Here is a 17,205-nt window from a genome sequence, read left to right on the forward strand (position 1 = left end):
AACTCCAGAAAAAAAAAAAAAGCTGAGGACTTTTTTTCAAGTGCAGAACATGAGCGGACAGTGTAGAGCTAGACTCCATTTGTAATGCCAGAAGTGATAAAAGATTAATGGCACAGTTTTATGTTAACATGAAAGCTTCAAAGTATCCAATAAAATTTAAACAAACTGAACATGAGTGAATTGCATCACCCAGGCAGGAATCAAGACAAATCACCCACAACATATCCAAATGCAAAACTACCAAAAACCGAAGACAAAGGAAAAAGGTCAACACAACCAGTTGGCAATGAAGACATCCATGCAATAAACCACAATTGTCAATTGTGATGCAAAAAATAGAGAAAAACATTCACACACACAAAAAGCTTATTCAGTAAAACCAACAAAATTAGAAGTCTGCAAAGAAAGTCAAAGCTAAATGGATAGCACAGTCCATTCTGAGACAATAAAAATGTGAAATGAAAAAGGAACCAAGGAACAATCCCCCTTTTAGTAAAGATAAAAAGAAAAAAGCATTTCTCTTTTCCTTATTATTTTTAAAAAATTAAAACTAAACAAATGTGTAAAGATAAAAGAAAAAAGCATTTCTCTTTTCCTTATTATTTTTAAAAAATTAAAACTAAACAAATGTGAAGAGAGTTTAGTTGACACAACCTTTTCAATGCCCCATTAATTGTAGAATGCAATGCATCATGGATGGCCTCCATTGTGTTGTGTCATTTTCTAGACATAAAACAAAATGAAATATCATATTCAACATGCCCACCCTTCTAACTATGGCTGTAGTGCTGTACACAATGAAATGACCCCTGCCTATCCAGATCAGAGCATATATTACAATTTTATACAGCAGCAGATGCTATAGTCAATCCTGAACATTTATTGAGTTGAGAACTAATGATCCATAGCGCACCCTGAAAACTCAGAAATTATATATGAAGCAATAATCTTAAGAGAAAATTACTTATAAGCTAGTTCAAATATTTCAAAGTTGCTCAGTTGCAATTTCACCATCATCTCATGCATGTTTAAAGGACTTGGAATTTCCTGCAGCTTATAATGCTTGCCCAAGTTCTCATATATTTTATGTAATACATTATTCACTTGTCACCCTTTATTAATAATAATATTGGAATTTCATCATAACTTTATCAACCCTGATGCCCTTAATGAAACACCCAAAGTTAAAATTTACCATTCTGAAAAGAATGCCAAATAGCTGTCTGAAACAGAAATGATGCAGATGAGGACAGGCAGGAAAGGAGAAAGGATTCATCATAAAGCAATTTCATAATATAAAACAATTTGTATTACTCATTGATGTTGCAAAATTGAAGATATGGATTATCATACATTACATATCTGGACCAGTAAATTCTGTACTTAGTGATGGCAAGATCCAACCATGGTTTATAATTTCCATTGTAGTGGACAACGGCTGCATTTTCCATTTCTGTTTTGTTAAGGGCTGGATCATAACCAAGACCCAATACGTGCCATGTCCGCTCCAGAGGATGAGTCAAATTATAAAAAGTGATCAGCCCAGGAGGCAATGTGCCAAGTTTCCAAAGTGTTCTGTCCTCATTCTGCAAAACAAAATTTCCATCAAGTAATAGACAACAGAACTATTGAGTCTTACACCTTTGGATACTTTTCTCTACTTTAGGTTCAACATGTACTTGAAATGTTCAACATCTAAAGGGCACTGGCAGCTTACAAGTTACAAATACAAAGATACAACAAAGTAACCAGTAAAGCAAATTTACAAAAATATTTCTGTTAAGGGAATGAAAACTGAAATAAGTGGCATCTTTATGCAGGAAAAGGGTTTTTAAGGAAGCACAGCCTTTTCATCCACTACTATTGATTTACTTATTTATCTTTATTTATGTGTGCACAGCATAAAATCAAGTTAGTTTCAGACATTATCTTTGTTATAAAAGTTGTCTTACCATGTCTTGCCAACGATGATATATTCCTGTAATGTTCCGCCTCCTCCACTCATTCAAATCAAACATATTCATGCCAAAAGCCCATCCACAAGCATTTGGATCAAAATTCTCAGATATCTTTGGGTTGGAGAAGTTCAGATATTTATCAAACCTATGGAAGCTCTCCTTGCAGGTCTCTACAGCACCATTAACCATACCTCCTAGATCAACAGACCAAAGTGGAGTCAAATCCTTTTGAACAACAATATCATCATCCAGAAACAAGATCTTATCCAACTTTGGGTACACTTCTGGGAGGTAAAATCGTAGATGGTTCAGCATTGACAAATATTTTGGATTTCTATATTTTAGATTGTCAGTCCCAGAAGAGAGGGAAGCGGAGTGATGTGCCTTGAAGTAATACTCTATCATTCTTGCAGATTCAAGCTGACGCAAAACAGGGCAGTAAGAAGCATTAAGCCATGTGAAATCATCTACATTCTCAACCTGAATTGTTGCACCTGCAGGAGGATTGGCAAGGAACCACATTTTCATAGCTGGAAAGTTCAACTTATCTGTTACTACATGGAAAACATGCATTTCGGGGTTCTTTGCATGCAGCACTGTTGAATTTACAACAACAGATGTAGCAAGTACATTATCAGAAAAGATCGCATAATGGTATAGAGATGGATCTTCAAATTTTTCCTTCTTTGGAAAATCCCTGCCATCATAACCCCGTAGATAATAGTCTGTTGTTAGAAGTAAAGGAAGGCAACGCAAGGGCCTGGGGACTGTTTTAGCAGCTAGCTGTATCAAGAATGCACTCTTTTTCCTTAGCAAATTTAAACCTTTTTCACTAGATTGAAGCATGGCCCTTAATTTCCTTGCTAGAGTGATACAATCATATAATTGGTCCTTTGCAGTGGAGAGAATATGGCCCATTTCCTTTGCTCGCTCCAATGCACTGGATAAAGAATAACTTGGCATTAGAATGGAAAACAAAAATCTAATCTTCAAAGACCAGATTAAAGCTAAAAATGCTAACCTTGGCTGCAGTTCAGCATCAGAAGATGCATCTCCCATTGCTATTTGACTTTCTCTAGATTGTTTCATTAATGAGTTATACAAAGTACTATCATTCTTTGCTTTTGCAATAGTTGCATAAGCTCTTGCCATTATGATTTGATCACGCATAAGTTTCAAGGTTGAGTCAGAATTAGGATTTTCATATTCTTTCCTCCATATATTGAATTTACCCTTGATAGTTGTATCAAGCTTCTGAGCTCGTTCAATAGCAGCAATTTGCATCTGGTTGTCAATGTCTTTATCCTGCTGAATCAGCTCTGCAGTCCGCCGTTCCCTTCTTTCCTTCCTTTGTATCTTAAGTACACAAAGAGAGTAATTAAGTAAGGAAAATGAGTGAAGCATACAAAATAATTAGACAGAACTAAACATCACACCTTGCGCTGGATTTTTATTGGATGCAGCATAGATGCTTGCTGATGTAGCATACCATCCACATACTGGTTTACATCTTCCTTGGAGTGCTGATTACTATTCTCAGAATTAATCTCCATTTGAAATGGATCCTCCAATTCCTGATTATGCAGTTCAAGAAGAAATTTTAGTAACTATCAGTAAATTAAGATAAGGACTAAAATATAGATGCCAGTACAATGAGCAAGTACAAAATAGAAGAGTTACAACATGGCATATAATTATATAAATAAACACCTTTGAACTCTCTTTCCCATCATCATTCTCATCACTAGGGTTTTTCCAGACCCATGACTTTGAAAGGTTATCAGACTTCACCCTCATGGCTCTAACAGCACCTGAAGCATCACTGTATGTTACAATTATGTCAATATCCTGCATCAATCGGGAGAAAGATCATCACAATCATAATCATAAAGTTATCAAAATGAAGGCTCAGTTTATTACCTTTTCATTTGGACGCGCAGCAGAACCTGTATGACTTTGCTCCTGCCAAGTCATTGCCGAACATTTAATGGGAGGAATGAACAGGCACAATGAGATGCTCACATGCAGACAGTGAAAATACCTTTCTATTGGAACATTCTGGACAATCATACAGGGGCAAAAGATCTCTGAGCTCTGTCCGACTGAAAATAGGAGGAATAAAATAAAATAAAATTACAATATTCATAAAATTAAACTGATGAACAGAAATATTTCAAACAAGACTCAATGTTTTCCAAATTATATAAGCTCGTTGGCCATACACTGTTGATCCATATGATATTTCCGCTCTGACTACTGCTGTGTATACCATAACCTGCAACAACCGGTGAAGTATAACATGAAGCTGATTAGTACATAAGCAAAACATACCGTCATACACTATTAGTATTACTCTGTATAAATAACCAAAATACATCCAATTGAGGAGGAGGAATGGAAAAATGAAAAACCGACATTGCAACAAATTACGTAATTGCGATTAAATAGTTGAAATTAGTAAAGGATAAACATAATAGCCTCCAAAAATTAACGGAAACAAGAGAAGAGCTAGATGAAAATGAATAGGAAGTGAGATTTAAACTGGAATCAATGGCGCAACTGTGAGCGAAATCTTTGGACAGAACGCATAAAGAAATCAAGTAATAATGCAAACACGCAGGGCAGAACAGTTTACCAGGAAGAGGAAGATGGTGAGCAGAGATGCAGAAGGGCATGATCCTGTAAAGAGAAGCCGAGGAGCACTCATCCTGAATCCTGACGGTGAGCACACAATACACAGAGCCAAACAACGATTTAGATCTCAGGGAGATCAGAACCGTAACAAAAATCAATAAATAATACGGAGTATATATACTAGTACTAGTACTAGCATAAATAAGCGCGTTGCGCGAAAGATGATATCCAAATTAGGTGTGTGAAAGCCTAAAATAATTGTATGTTGTTAATTGTTTAGTTATTATAACAAAATTTAACTGAAACTATAATAAGACTCTCGGATGACCCTTACACCATTGTATGCTGTTACTTGTTTAGTTAACAAAATTTAACTGAAATTATTTTTAATTTATTATTTAAAAATAATAAATTTAATATTTTAATATAAAATTTATATATTTAAAAATTACACTGAACATTAAAAAATTAAATTTAAAAATAATATATAAAATAAGTAAAATAAAGTTAGTTTAATTAATAAATAATAAACATGACTGTGAAATAGATCCCGCGGAGTTTAACTCAATGGTTTAAGGGTCATCTTGAGAGTTTTGTTAGAATTTCTTGGTGCACAGAGTATACAAGCACTGAGTTTAGAATTAGTTTGGCATAAGCTGAGAAATCTAATGTATAAAAATAAATAAATAAAAAAGGACAGATAAAGTATATTATAATAAATTAATTGAAAAAATAATATAAAATATGTTTTAAAACATTACATATTCAAAGTGAACATTTTTTTAGTACAAAATAGAGTAAATAGATTGTGTTTGAAAGTTCATACAATTATGCAAATAGTAAGTTCATACAATTATGCAAATAGTAAGTTCATACAATTATGCAAACAGTTTGAAATGCATGCATAAATAATTGTTATTAAACAATAATAACCCAAGTGTAAAATTAAAAGGAAAAATGATAAAGGGACATTTACTAATTGAAGAATTTTCTTAATTTTTTACAAAATTAAAAAATTGGAAAATGAAAATAAAAAAACATACATATTAAGAATGTTTTTTATTTTAAAAACAAATAGGAGTAACAGTTATCTACCTTTTTAAAAAAGTATTTTCTATTTCAAAAACACACTAGTAAAAATTACTTACATATCAACAACAATCTTATTCACTTCTCTTTCTTCTTACTCCTTTTTCTTACAATTTTTTTTGAGTACTCTTTTTTCTTACTTAGTTCTCTGTCTTTTCTACTTTCTTCTCTCCAAGCAAGGATTCACATTGATCAAGGAATTGGCATATTATAAATGTCTAGAATTCTAACAATGGTTTTTAGATACTAAATTTTCTTTACTAGTTTTTGTAACTGATCCATGTCCATATATTGAAATGAGGAAACTCAAATTGCATGTTATCCTCATATTGGTGTTAGCTAGAAAAAACACAAATGGATGGAGTATTATTTGCATACTTAAAAGCCATGAGTTCAATTCTTGCAAATATATATTCTCTTAATTGGTCGAGTCCTCTCATGTGTGTTTTGTGAATTATTACATAAGAGTAAGGTTTATCCAGTACACACCCTCGGATAATTCAATTCTTTTATGTGTGTTGAAGAATATTTTCAAATGTTTGATTGGGTTACTACTTACTAGATCACATTAAATTACATTCACATGTTTGATTGATTAAAGAGTACAAAATGAATATATAGTCAAATGATAAAAAGTATTCTCTTGTTTGTTTAAACCATGACTTAGACAAACATCTGGAGTATCTGTCCTGCATAACCCCTAGCATCGAAAATAATGAGGTTTTAGAGATACTACCCACTCCAGACAAATGGTTGAACGAGATCTTACTATATAAAACACAGGGGGTTACGCCCACTAACCCCTCTAGAGTTAAGAAAGTTATGTCTACGGCCCTACCATATAGATTAGAGTGGTCAATGAAAAACTCTACAAATTATCTTTTAGGGGGCTTTGCTAAGGTGTTGTACCATATCGAAAGTCAAACGGGTTATAACTGAAATACATGAGGGGATATGTGTCACGCACCAAGGTGCCAAAACATTAACCCAAAAGGTGACATTACAAGGATATTATTAGCCCCGTATAAGAGTCGATTGTATCAAGTTTGTAAGGTCATAAGGAGATGCTAGGTTTGCAAGAAGTTTGCAGTGTTACCAGGTAAGCCCGTGTCATATTACACACCATAGTAAAGTTGGTGATAATTACGAAAATGTCACCACGTTTTTTTTTTAATTTGATCTGATTCGTCCAATTTTTTCAAATGTAAAGCTAAGATTAATTCTTATTTCTCTCCTAATGATTTGTTCTCATTGGACCATGAGAACAAGTCATTAAGAGAGAAATAATAACCAACCTTAGCTTTACATCTAGAAAAGTCGGACGGATTAGATCAAATTAAAAAAAATGCGGTGACATTTTCATAATTATCACACACTTTACCATGCAAACTTCAACACTAAAATATGCAATTCTCATACTTTTTCAGGTTTGCACATTTAGCATTAACATTTTACACATTTAATATTAACATTTTGCATATTTAGTATTAAAAGATTGCATTATATTTAGTATTAAAAGATTGCATTTGTAAAAATGCGAAAGTGCATTACACTTAGGGTTTCGATTTTAAAGTTTATGACTGAGTTTTTTATTTTATTTGGTTTACTGGCTCACTTTTTACTACTTAAGGTCTAGCATTTACGGTTTAGATTTAAAATTTAGCATTCTCGTTGATTTTATAAAATTACCAGGTCTGCATATTTAGTTGTCAAAGATTGCATATTTAAGTGTTTAAGTTTGCATAGTGAGTTGATGATAATTACGAAAATGAAACCGCGTCTTTTAAAAAAAAAAATTGATCAGATCCGTCGAATTTTACAAATGTAAGACTGAGTTGCTTTTTATTTATTCCCTATGGTACTGTTCTAACGGGATCCTTAGCATAATATATATATATATATATATATATATATATATATATATATATATATATTTACATATTATTAGATTTGTTGTATTATATACTTTTATAAATTTCTTATGTATTTGACAAAAAATATTTAAATTTAGAGTTAATATTCATTCTGATCCTTCAATTGTTTCCCAAATGTTAATGTAGTCCCTAATTTTTAATTTCAATCAATTTGATCCTCAAACTATTTAAAATTTCATCAATTAAACCCTTTTAGGAACCAAAATAGTTATTTCCATATTTTTAAAATTTAGTCAATTTGGTCCCTAGGAAATTTTAATTGACAAAATTTTAAAAAATTCGATAAGCAAATTAATTGAAATAGTTTTTCAAAAAACAAATTAATTAAAATTAAAAACTATGAACTATATTAATAGTTGGGAAACAATTAGGGAACTAGTGATTTCCCCTTAAATTTATTCTTTTAATAAATTAAACAATTTTGAAATAGATTCAAATACTCTCAAGTAGTGTTAAACATGTATAGGACAAGTATGAAAATTTATTTTGGATTCAAGTAGTTTTATACCTATTCAAGTTCAAGTTTGAAAATGGCTTAATGGGCGAGTAACTTGAATCATTGACATCCCTAGTTCACAATGAGGCTTGCCAGCAGAGACTTGAAAACTATTTCAATTCTAACCAGCATAACATTCTCAATCAAATAATTGAAAACATAAATTCAATTTTTCCCACTGCAAGGAGATCAGTGCCAGTTCACAAATGTGGATTATATTTATCTTAGGGCAAAAAGAAAAGAAAAAAAATTCTTAACTGAGTTACAGAACTCTGGCAAATACGGGAGAGGGTAAACTGGGTTTCACAAAGATATTTTTCAACCAGGACCAAATTCTCCCGAAATTATCCAGGAGATTATTAACGACCAACCAAAAATCTCAGTATGTTGTAGGAGAAGCAAGTGCAATAACAGCCTTCATAGAGTTTTATTTCATCACCATCAGAAATTATGAAGTAGGGGCGGTTTAATCAGCCCTCCAATGCTGATGCTCCTGATATGATCTCTATCAGTTCTGTGGTGATAGATGCTTGACGGGTTCTGGTTAAAAGGTAGAGAGAACCACTGATCACTTTTACGGATCAAATAATATAATATGATAACAAAAAGGACATTGTCAATTGCATCGGTCTTCTAGCAAGAACCATCCTTTAGTAAATTCATATTACGATCTCATCAAAATAGAACTAAAATCTCCCACTGCATCTCCACAAGGCATAGGGCCTAATGGTTTTTCATTTGCGTTTTTTCGTCCTAGTCCCAATCCTGGATCTAGGAAACTCCTTGATCACAAGACTATAAATGCATGAGAAAGAGAAGAAGAAGAACCTGTTGTAAGTGAGGGTAAGGCGATCAAGCATTTCACCAGCATTCCTGCTGGAGCTGTCCATGGCAGACATCCTTGCCCCTTGCTCACTGCAAGCATTCTCTAGAACAGCATTGAACAATACCTGGAAAAGATAAAAATCTACCAAAGTCATTGATTATATACATTCACAGGTTCAAATAACACTTGACAGAGTTCGAAGGAAAGGCACATACACTTGAAAATTGGAATTCAGTGAGATTCTGAAGGACTTCTGACTTTGACTCAGCACCTTCAATTTCATAAGAATCCAAATCGCCAAGCTTTCCCCCAGATTCAGATTCTCTCTCCACAACCTACAATACATAATGGGACATTTAACAAAGAAGCATATGAACTCCTAACAAGATTACTTTGGGTAGGAGGGGGTTAGCGAAACAAGGTTCAATGCATTCACCTCAGGTGATAATACAGTAGACATGGTTGGCACAAATGAGACAACTGACTGGAACTTGTTGAAAACAATTCTTAGAGCATCAAACTCTACATTTTTAAGGATGTCATCAGCAACCACTGAGACCTGCAATGCATGAAATGTGAAGGGATGTGAGAAAATAAAATAAAAAAAGGAGCTGTTTAGCAAGGCAAGGCATCTTGTATTTCCCTGCACAACGATTCTTTTCAACTTCTACAGGGTATCATTTTGAAAAGAACACATCAACCTTTCAATGACTTTTTTCCCTGGGACGTCAATTTAGTTTTGCCTGTCTTCTACAAAATCTTTTGCAATTTCTATTGTTAGGAACGGTGATGGTCACAGAAAAGGAAAAAAGTCAAATTCTAGATTGTGTAGGGGAAATGGGCTTTAGTCTAGAAACCTAAAAACTATTTCATACCAACAAATATCAAATTTAACAAAACAGCACCAATCCCTATAAAGACAGAATCTACTAAACATTAAAATACAAGTTTGTTGTTTTACATGCTTCTGCAGTTCTGCTGTTATGCAAAATATTTTTGCTGGAGAACCTGGGGGCTAGAGTGAGAAGAATTTGTATTCTCTTTGGTAACCAAAATAAAGAAAGGAATATTTAAAAAAAGAAATTGATTTGATGTTCATGTTCAGAAGATAATGCAATAATGCCCTTGCTCCGTTACATTTTCACTGGCCACAAAAGAGGTATTTCATTCTTGTTTACGTACAAGTTAAACAGCAGTTTTAGCCATCCATTGACTCAATTATAGTCAGTATGTAGCCAACCCATTCCACACAATCCATGTTCAATAAAGAGTCTTAAACAAAACTGACCTGAAGTGCAATAGTACAAATACATTTAAGGGTGTGTTTGGTTGACAGGTTTAGCTATCAGGAATGGGTATCGAAGTCATTGTTATTGTTTGGTTGATAGGTTTTTAGAACACTACTATGGGTTTTGATTACCCCTTAATTGCAAAACCCATTCCCTAATAAAATAAGGGTTTTATTTCCCTTCCTCCTCCGCTTCCCCAACTATTAATAGTCATTCACATTCCACCCTACTACCAAACATGCAAATTACTTTCACCAAAACCCATTACCATTACCAAGTATTTGATACACATTCCGATTACAATTCCCATGTGCAAACCAAACACACCCTAAAAGAAAATTAGGTGTCATTTTGCTGCCCTTACCAACTACAACCACTAATAATAAAATGTTGCTAAAAGGAGAGATATTATGTCACAATATGTAAGAAAAAAGAAGTGGGGATAGTAGCGAGGTCTCTTCATTTGAGTTTTAATATGTGGCTATTGGGTCAAATAAAATTATAACCTGAGTATAGTTGAGAGGATTCTTCTGCAACTCAGTTATAATCAATTCAATGTCTTTCTTTGAATCTCGCACCAACTGTGCCTTTGCCTTCTCTCCCAGAATTACATATTTGTTTTCCTTCTCAGGACCTAGTAAAAAGCAAACAATAAATACTGATTAATTTAATTTCCATTGGGGGTTAGCATTCTTATGATAGAGAAACTGTGCAGTTTACCAGAATTCAACTTGTGAATATTCCGGCTTGTCTTGACAGATGTAGAATTAATTCCACCACAAAGACCTTTGTCTGAAGAAATAGTAATGATGACATTCTTCTTTACATCAACACCTATTGCAACAAGAATTTAGAAGGTCAACAACAGAGGCAACCAGAAGATGATCAAGTATTAAACAAATAGGCAATTCATGGATGATAAAGTATTAAACAAATAGGCATCTCATGAAGATTGTAAAAACATGTAAACATGTTTGAAATCTGTATAGTAATTGAATATGTCTGTCAATGTATTTCAGTATTTGATTATATTAAGATTTGAAAAATAAAATAGAGCAGTTGCATTGTTGAATCGCTTCCACAGATGTCATTTAGTCCACTTTGAAGCTAAACTAGTAACCATTAACCCCTTTCCACAACATTACAAATACATTATTTGGTCTCAGTCCCAAGATGTCAAGAGTAAATTACAAGCAAATGACTTGTTAGATTTCTGTAAGTAGTACCCACAAGCTAAGCATTACTGCAAGGTTCCTTTCTAAGGAAAAGATGAATGATAAGAAAGTGTATGGAATAATGAATTAAGTTGGTACAGATAAACAGGAGCCCCTTTTCTGTAGGTAGATATAAACATGAGCTTTTACTAATAATCACAACATAGAGAGAATTATTTCCAGAGCCAGAAAAGCCAATACTGAATAGTGCCTAAGATCCATATTATAAAAGAATCAGATAGGAATAGAATACAGAAGTGACCTCAAAACAAAAATAAAGCCCCCTTCCAAAGTCCACCTCCTTCAGAAAGTGGATTCACAGAATAAGCAAATGCTGAAAATTAAATCCACATACTTGGAGTGTCACCAAGGAGAGCAGTGAATGGCTGCCAGAGGCCACGTGAATTTTCAGCTCTAGTCTGAATAGCTCGAAGCTTAGAAGCTGCAACCATCTTCATTGCCTTTGTGATTTTTTGAATGTTTTTAACACTCTTCATCCGATTCCTCACTGCACCAATCCATTGCCAACATAAACACTTCTTCCATTAACAGAGCACTTGAATGAAGGTGGACCAAGCATAGAGAGTTAGAAAATGGACAAATAGAAAACTAAAGATCAATCTTACCAACTTGAGTAGAAATAAAACGGACTCCAGATGAGCCTATCTCCCTGCATAATATAGGGGACAACTTCATTGAAAAAGGAAAAAATACACAAAATAACAGATATGATAGATATAAACCTGTGATAGAAACCAATTCATCTATATTCCTCTATATATGTTGACTAGGAATTCGAGCAGAATTAAGGCAATAACTCAGAGAAAATACTCGGAGTCTGGTACACATACAAAATATCAATGAAAAGGAGTAAGACAATTAAGGAAAAATCTGACCAAGTAGACATATAATGAGATCCAAAATGCAGAAATTCAGAATAAATGTTTGATTATCATGCAATAGAACTGTCTCGCTAGTAAATTTCCTAAAGTACAAAATACTCCGACCATTCATATTCAACAAGTTTTACGGATAGCACAACACAATTGAGCATATTAAAAATCCGCCTACAGCTTAAAAACTCTTGGTCAAATGGGATAAAAGAGCATTGCATCGGAATTACCAGTACAAATTTTCAGGCGCCAATCAGTACAAAATGTCAAAACATTTACAAGTACATTAGTGTTCAACAGAGAAAACAATATCAGAATTATCTGCAATTTCAGATTCTCAAACATTAAAAATGGGCAACAGAAACGCCCAAGATCCCAACTTTCCATGCTCCTTTAAAACGACGATCAAACTATCAAAGCACATAAAGCTCTCAACAGATTAACCAATGGTCCAATTTAAATTGTAAGGAGGATAAAAAAAAATAGATGAAGGGTAGGACAAATCGTACTCGGAAGGAGAGACAAGAGAGGAGCGGAGCGCATTGAGAGGGGTGGGAGAAGTGAACGGAGCGGCGGCCAAACGCCTCCCCTCGCGTCTCAAAGCAGCCATCGCCATCTTGATCTGATCGCTTCTTCTTCTTCTTGCGGATCGGTGAGAAACTCGCTAGGGTTTGCTCTTAACGGCTTGATGGGAGCTGTGGTTGCTGGGCATTTAGCGAGAATACATTCCCTCTAGCGCAACGCTTCATATATACGACGTCGCATATCATCGTTTGAAAACTTCTAATTTTCTACATTAACTAATTGCAAATTTAGTACTCTTATAGTTATTTTGCCACTTTAGTCATCAATTACTTCAATCTAAAAATTTAGTACTCTTATAAAGGGAAGGGTTTGATGCCACTGGACCGTCCTTAGCAAAATCGGTTACTTTTAGTTCTCAATTATTATATCTAATTCACATTTCATCATTCGTCAAAAATTTTAACAATTCTCTTTTATTATATGAAACTAGTAAACTACCCGTGCAATGCACGGATTAATTTTTATATTATATATTTAAATCATACAAATTAAAGGTGAAGATATAAATAATTATAATATTTGAGAGTGTATGTTTATTTGATTATAAAGATTAATGCAAAAGTATCAATAATATATGACTCATTTAATTGCATTTATTTTAAAATATTTGCTATATAATATGATTTATTTAACTTATATCACCATTTTATGGATTAAAAGTTCTTTTTCGATGTGAGGACCATTTTTTGACTCTTATTTTTATTATTCACCCCTATATATATACACTATCTACCTTATTAATTAGCAAACATACCGGATTTGTTTAATACAATATAAAGGATTTGACTTTGTAAAATATTTAATAGTATTTATAATGGTTTATAATATTTTCTATATGGAAAAAATATCCTAAAATCATTGATAAAACATAAAATACATATGTGGTATATATACTTATAGAAAATTACCCGTGCGATGCACGAATAAACTTTATATATATATAGGCCGCCCCTTAACGTGCGGTCAGTGCGGTCTCACCACTATATAAAAATCTGTTCAAATGTGGTCACGCCTTCCCGTGCGATCGGTGCGATTCACACCACTCAATGTTATAAAATGCACTACTCAATGTTAGAAAACACACCACAATGAAAATACAGAAAGACACCAAAAAACACACCACACACCCAAAATAATGCACCATAATTTTCCTGCCCCTAATGGTGCATTTGCTAACACTGTGTGGTGTATATTTACATGCCTAGTGGTGTATTTTTTTGTGATGCGTACCTAATGATGCATATTTGTGCGGTGCATTTTATAACATTGAGTGGTATATATTTGTATACATAGTGGTGAGGCTGCACTGACCGCACGTTAAGGGACAGCCACACCTAATTATGACACTATATATATATATATATATATATATATATATATATATATATATATATATATATATATATATATGATGATGAAATTATAAACAATTNAAATAATTATAATATTTGAGAGTGTATGTTTATTTGATTATAAAGATTAATGCAAAAGTATCAATAATATATGACTCATTTAATTGCATTTATTTTAAAATATTTGCTATATAATATGATTTATTTAACTTATATCACCATTTTATGGATTAAAAGTTCTTTTTCGATGTGAGGACCATTTTTTGACTCTTATTTTTATTATTCACCCCTATATATATACACTATCTACCTTATTAATTAGCAAACATACCGGATTTGTTTAATACAATATAAAGGATTTGACTTTGTAAAATATTTAATAGTATTTATAATGGTTTATAATATTTTCTATATGGAAAAAATATCCTAAAATCATTGATAAAACATAAAATACATATGTGGTATATATACTTATAGAAAATTACCCGTGCGATGCACGAATAAACTTTATATATATATAGGCCGCCCCTTAACGTGCGGTCAGTGCGGTCTCACCACTATATAAAAATCTGTTCAAATGTGGTCACGCCTTCCCGTGCGATCGGTGCGATTCACACCACTCAATGTTATAAAATGCACTACTCAATGTTAGAAAACACACCACAATGAAAATACAGAAAGACACCAAAAAACACACCACACACCCAAAATAATGCACCATAATTTTCCTGCCCCTAATGGTGCATTTGCTAACACTGTGTGGTGTATATTTACATGCCTAGTGGTGTATTTTTTTGTGATGCGTACCTAATGATGCATATTTGTGCGGTGCATTTTATAACATTGAGTGGTATATATTTGTATACATAGTGGTGAGGCTGCACTGACCGCACGTTAAGGGACAGCCACACCTAATTATGACACTATATATATATATATATATATATATATATATATATATATATATATATATATATATATATAATTGATGATGAAATTATAAACAATTCTAATATTTAAAAGTGTACATTTATTTGAAATTATAAGATTTGTGTATTAGTGTTGAAATTGATTACTTAAAATTTATATTAGGAAAAGGCTAAACAAAAATTAGAAGGAAGAGCATGGCTAATTGATACTATTTTGAATAACAAAAATAAATTATAATCAAATGAAAGGAATCTCTATGTTGGCTAAGCTCTATCATAATAATAATAATTACAATCAATAATTAATATTATTCTATCATAATAATAATAATTATCATATTACTAAAATACCCCTACATTTGGGCGGGAAAACTTTAGAGGAGGATATTGCTTTTATATATAGTATAGATTAGTATAGTATTTTTTTTATGCGCGATGCACGAAAATAGTTGTTCAATATTAGTACTTTATATTAATATCTTAGATTTATTTATATTTTAGATATTTATATTATTGTGTAATGATAATAATGTTTATTATTATTATTATGTAAAACATTTTTATAAATTTGATATTTATATTTTAGGAAATAACTTATATAGTACTCCAATATATAATGTCTAGCATGAAGATAAGAAAATATATGATGGGTGCATGTACATGGCAACAATAGTTGGAAAAGATAACGGAAGTTATAACGGTTGGGATATTTTTGACAAACTACTGAACCGTGGACCCACGTAAGGCTTTTTTGGACTCATCACACCCTGGAGTCCTGTACTTCGTTGGACCTGGAGAAATATTTAGCAAACACCCGGATGAATTCCCGATGAGCTGTCTTCACCTGTGGATGGACCAGAACTAATTAGCTCAACATATACATAACCGGTGGGGCACAAACTTTATAACCAACGTGCACACCCACTGCTTTCATAGCCCCGCCTGGTACAATCATTTCAACCAAGGTGCAAGCTGTCATGGCTTTCCCAGGCGGATGTTGCACACATGTAATAACGTAGGTGCACATTGGGTGATCAAGTGTTTGAAGTTTAGGTTGGTGCGAAGGGCACATTCACACGAACAAAGTAGACCACACCACTCTATGCATTTCAATAACGCGGTGTGTGCCATTACACACGATTTGCCTGGGACAGTTAGGAAGGCACCCCCGATTGGGTGCTCAAAAACATACGCAACCCCTCATGCGTATACACACAGTAGTGTGAAAAGTAGTGTTTCAACTAACCGCATGCTAAACCCATCGTACGGAATTGATTTGAATTCAAAACTCATATTCGAAGACATATATGAATTGGAATAATAACTTCTTGGCCGTCTCCCACCATCGTACAACAGCAAACTTCAATTGTTGCTTGGCTTTTTGTCTGACGTCGAATGCACACGAACACAAGTTTCTCACAGTCGCCAGCCGAAAGGGGGTATTTTTCGTAAAAGTTGTGTCACTCGCAGAATCACTGTCGTACTAGTCTCCTTCGTGATCTTCTTTCCTGGAATTTTGCATTGCCATTTTTTGTCCTACTGTTATTGGGGCATTGCCAATTTTAGTCCACTTCATTAATTTTTGCCACATTGCAGCCAGTCTTACTTAGTCTTTGTCACTTTTAGTCCACTGTTAAAATTCTCGTCAAATGGTCGTCCAAAACAGGGGTATTTTCGTCTTCTCATGCTTTCGTCATCTCCTTTACCCTTTGTAGTACAGTGGTTTTCCTTACACATTTTCATCCAATGGAGACCTAAATCTTTCTATGTGGCGTCTCCTATTTTGGACAATTGCAAAGGGTAAATTAGAAAGGAGAAAGGGACGACTACAAATGTGTAAGGAAAACCATGACAAAGAGTACAGGAGATGACCACAGCATGAAAAGACGAAAATACCCATGTTTTAGACGGCCATTTGATGAGAATTTTAACGGTTGACTAAAAGTGGCAAGGATTAAATAAAACTGGCTACAATGTGGCAAAAATTAATAAAGTAGACTAAAATT

The 17,205-nt window shown here is 33.4% G+C and overlaps 2 protein-coding genes across 3 annotated transcripts; both read right to left on the reverse strand.

Annotated features, from left to right (window-relative positions):
* Window positions 1–1,269: 1,269 nt before the first annotated feature.
* On the reverse strand, window positions 1,270–4,753 carry LOC115996324 (probable galacturonosyltransferase 3). 2 transcript variants are annotated; one of them, XM_031235528.1, is made up of 9 exons: window positions 4,594–4,753; window positions 4,181–4,233; window positions 4,000–4,060; window positions 3,879–3,920; window positions 3,669–3,806; window positions 3,395–3,532; window positions 2,980–3,314; window positions 1,953–2,898; window positions 1,270–1,586 (listed from the first exon to the last, which is right to left on the reverse strand). In XM_031235528.1, the coding sequence occupies exons 1-9, from the start codon at window positions 4,663–4,665 to the stop codon at window positions 1,311–1,313; spliced, it is 2,061 nt and encodes a 686-aa protein (XP_031091388.1). In that variant the 5' UTR covers window positions 4,666–4,753; the 3' UTR covers window positions 1,270–1,310. The 2 variants fall into 2 exon arrangements, with proteins under 2 accessions (XP_031091388.1, XP_031091389.1); XM_031235529.1 differs by having other exon boundaries at window positions 3,669–3,780; window positions 4,594–4,734.
* A 3,471-nt stretch (window positions 4,754–8,224) lies between these two features.
* LOC115996326 (ATP synthase subunit gamma, mitochondrial) lies at window positions 8,225–13,057 on the reverse strand. Its single transcript, XM_031235530.1, has 9 exons — window positions 12,843–13,057; window positions 12,067–12,110; window positions 11,796–11,948; window positions 10,947–11,060; window positions 10,733–10,860; window positions 9,374–9,496; window positions 9,153–9,272; window positions 8,940–9,061; window positions 8,225–8,651 (listed from the first exon to the last, which is right to left on the reverse strand). The coding sequence occupies exons 1-9, from the start codon at window positions 12,947–12,949 to the stop codon at window positions 8,582–8,584; spliced, it is 981 nt and encodes a 326-aa protein (XP_031091390.1). The 5' UTR covers window positions 12,950–13,057; the 3' UTR covers window positions 8,225–8,581.
* Window positions 13,058–17,205: the final 4,148 nt, after the last annotated feature.

The sequence above is a fragment of the Ipomoea triloba genome, chromosome 11, assembly GCF_003576645.1.
Source record: "Ipomoea triloba cultivar NCNSP0323 chromosome 11, ASM357664v1".
Taxonomy (NCBI): domain Eukaryota; kingdom Viridiplantae; phylum Streptophyta; class Magnoliopsida; order Solanales; family Convolvulaceae; genus Ipomoea; species Ipomoea triloba.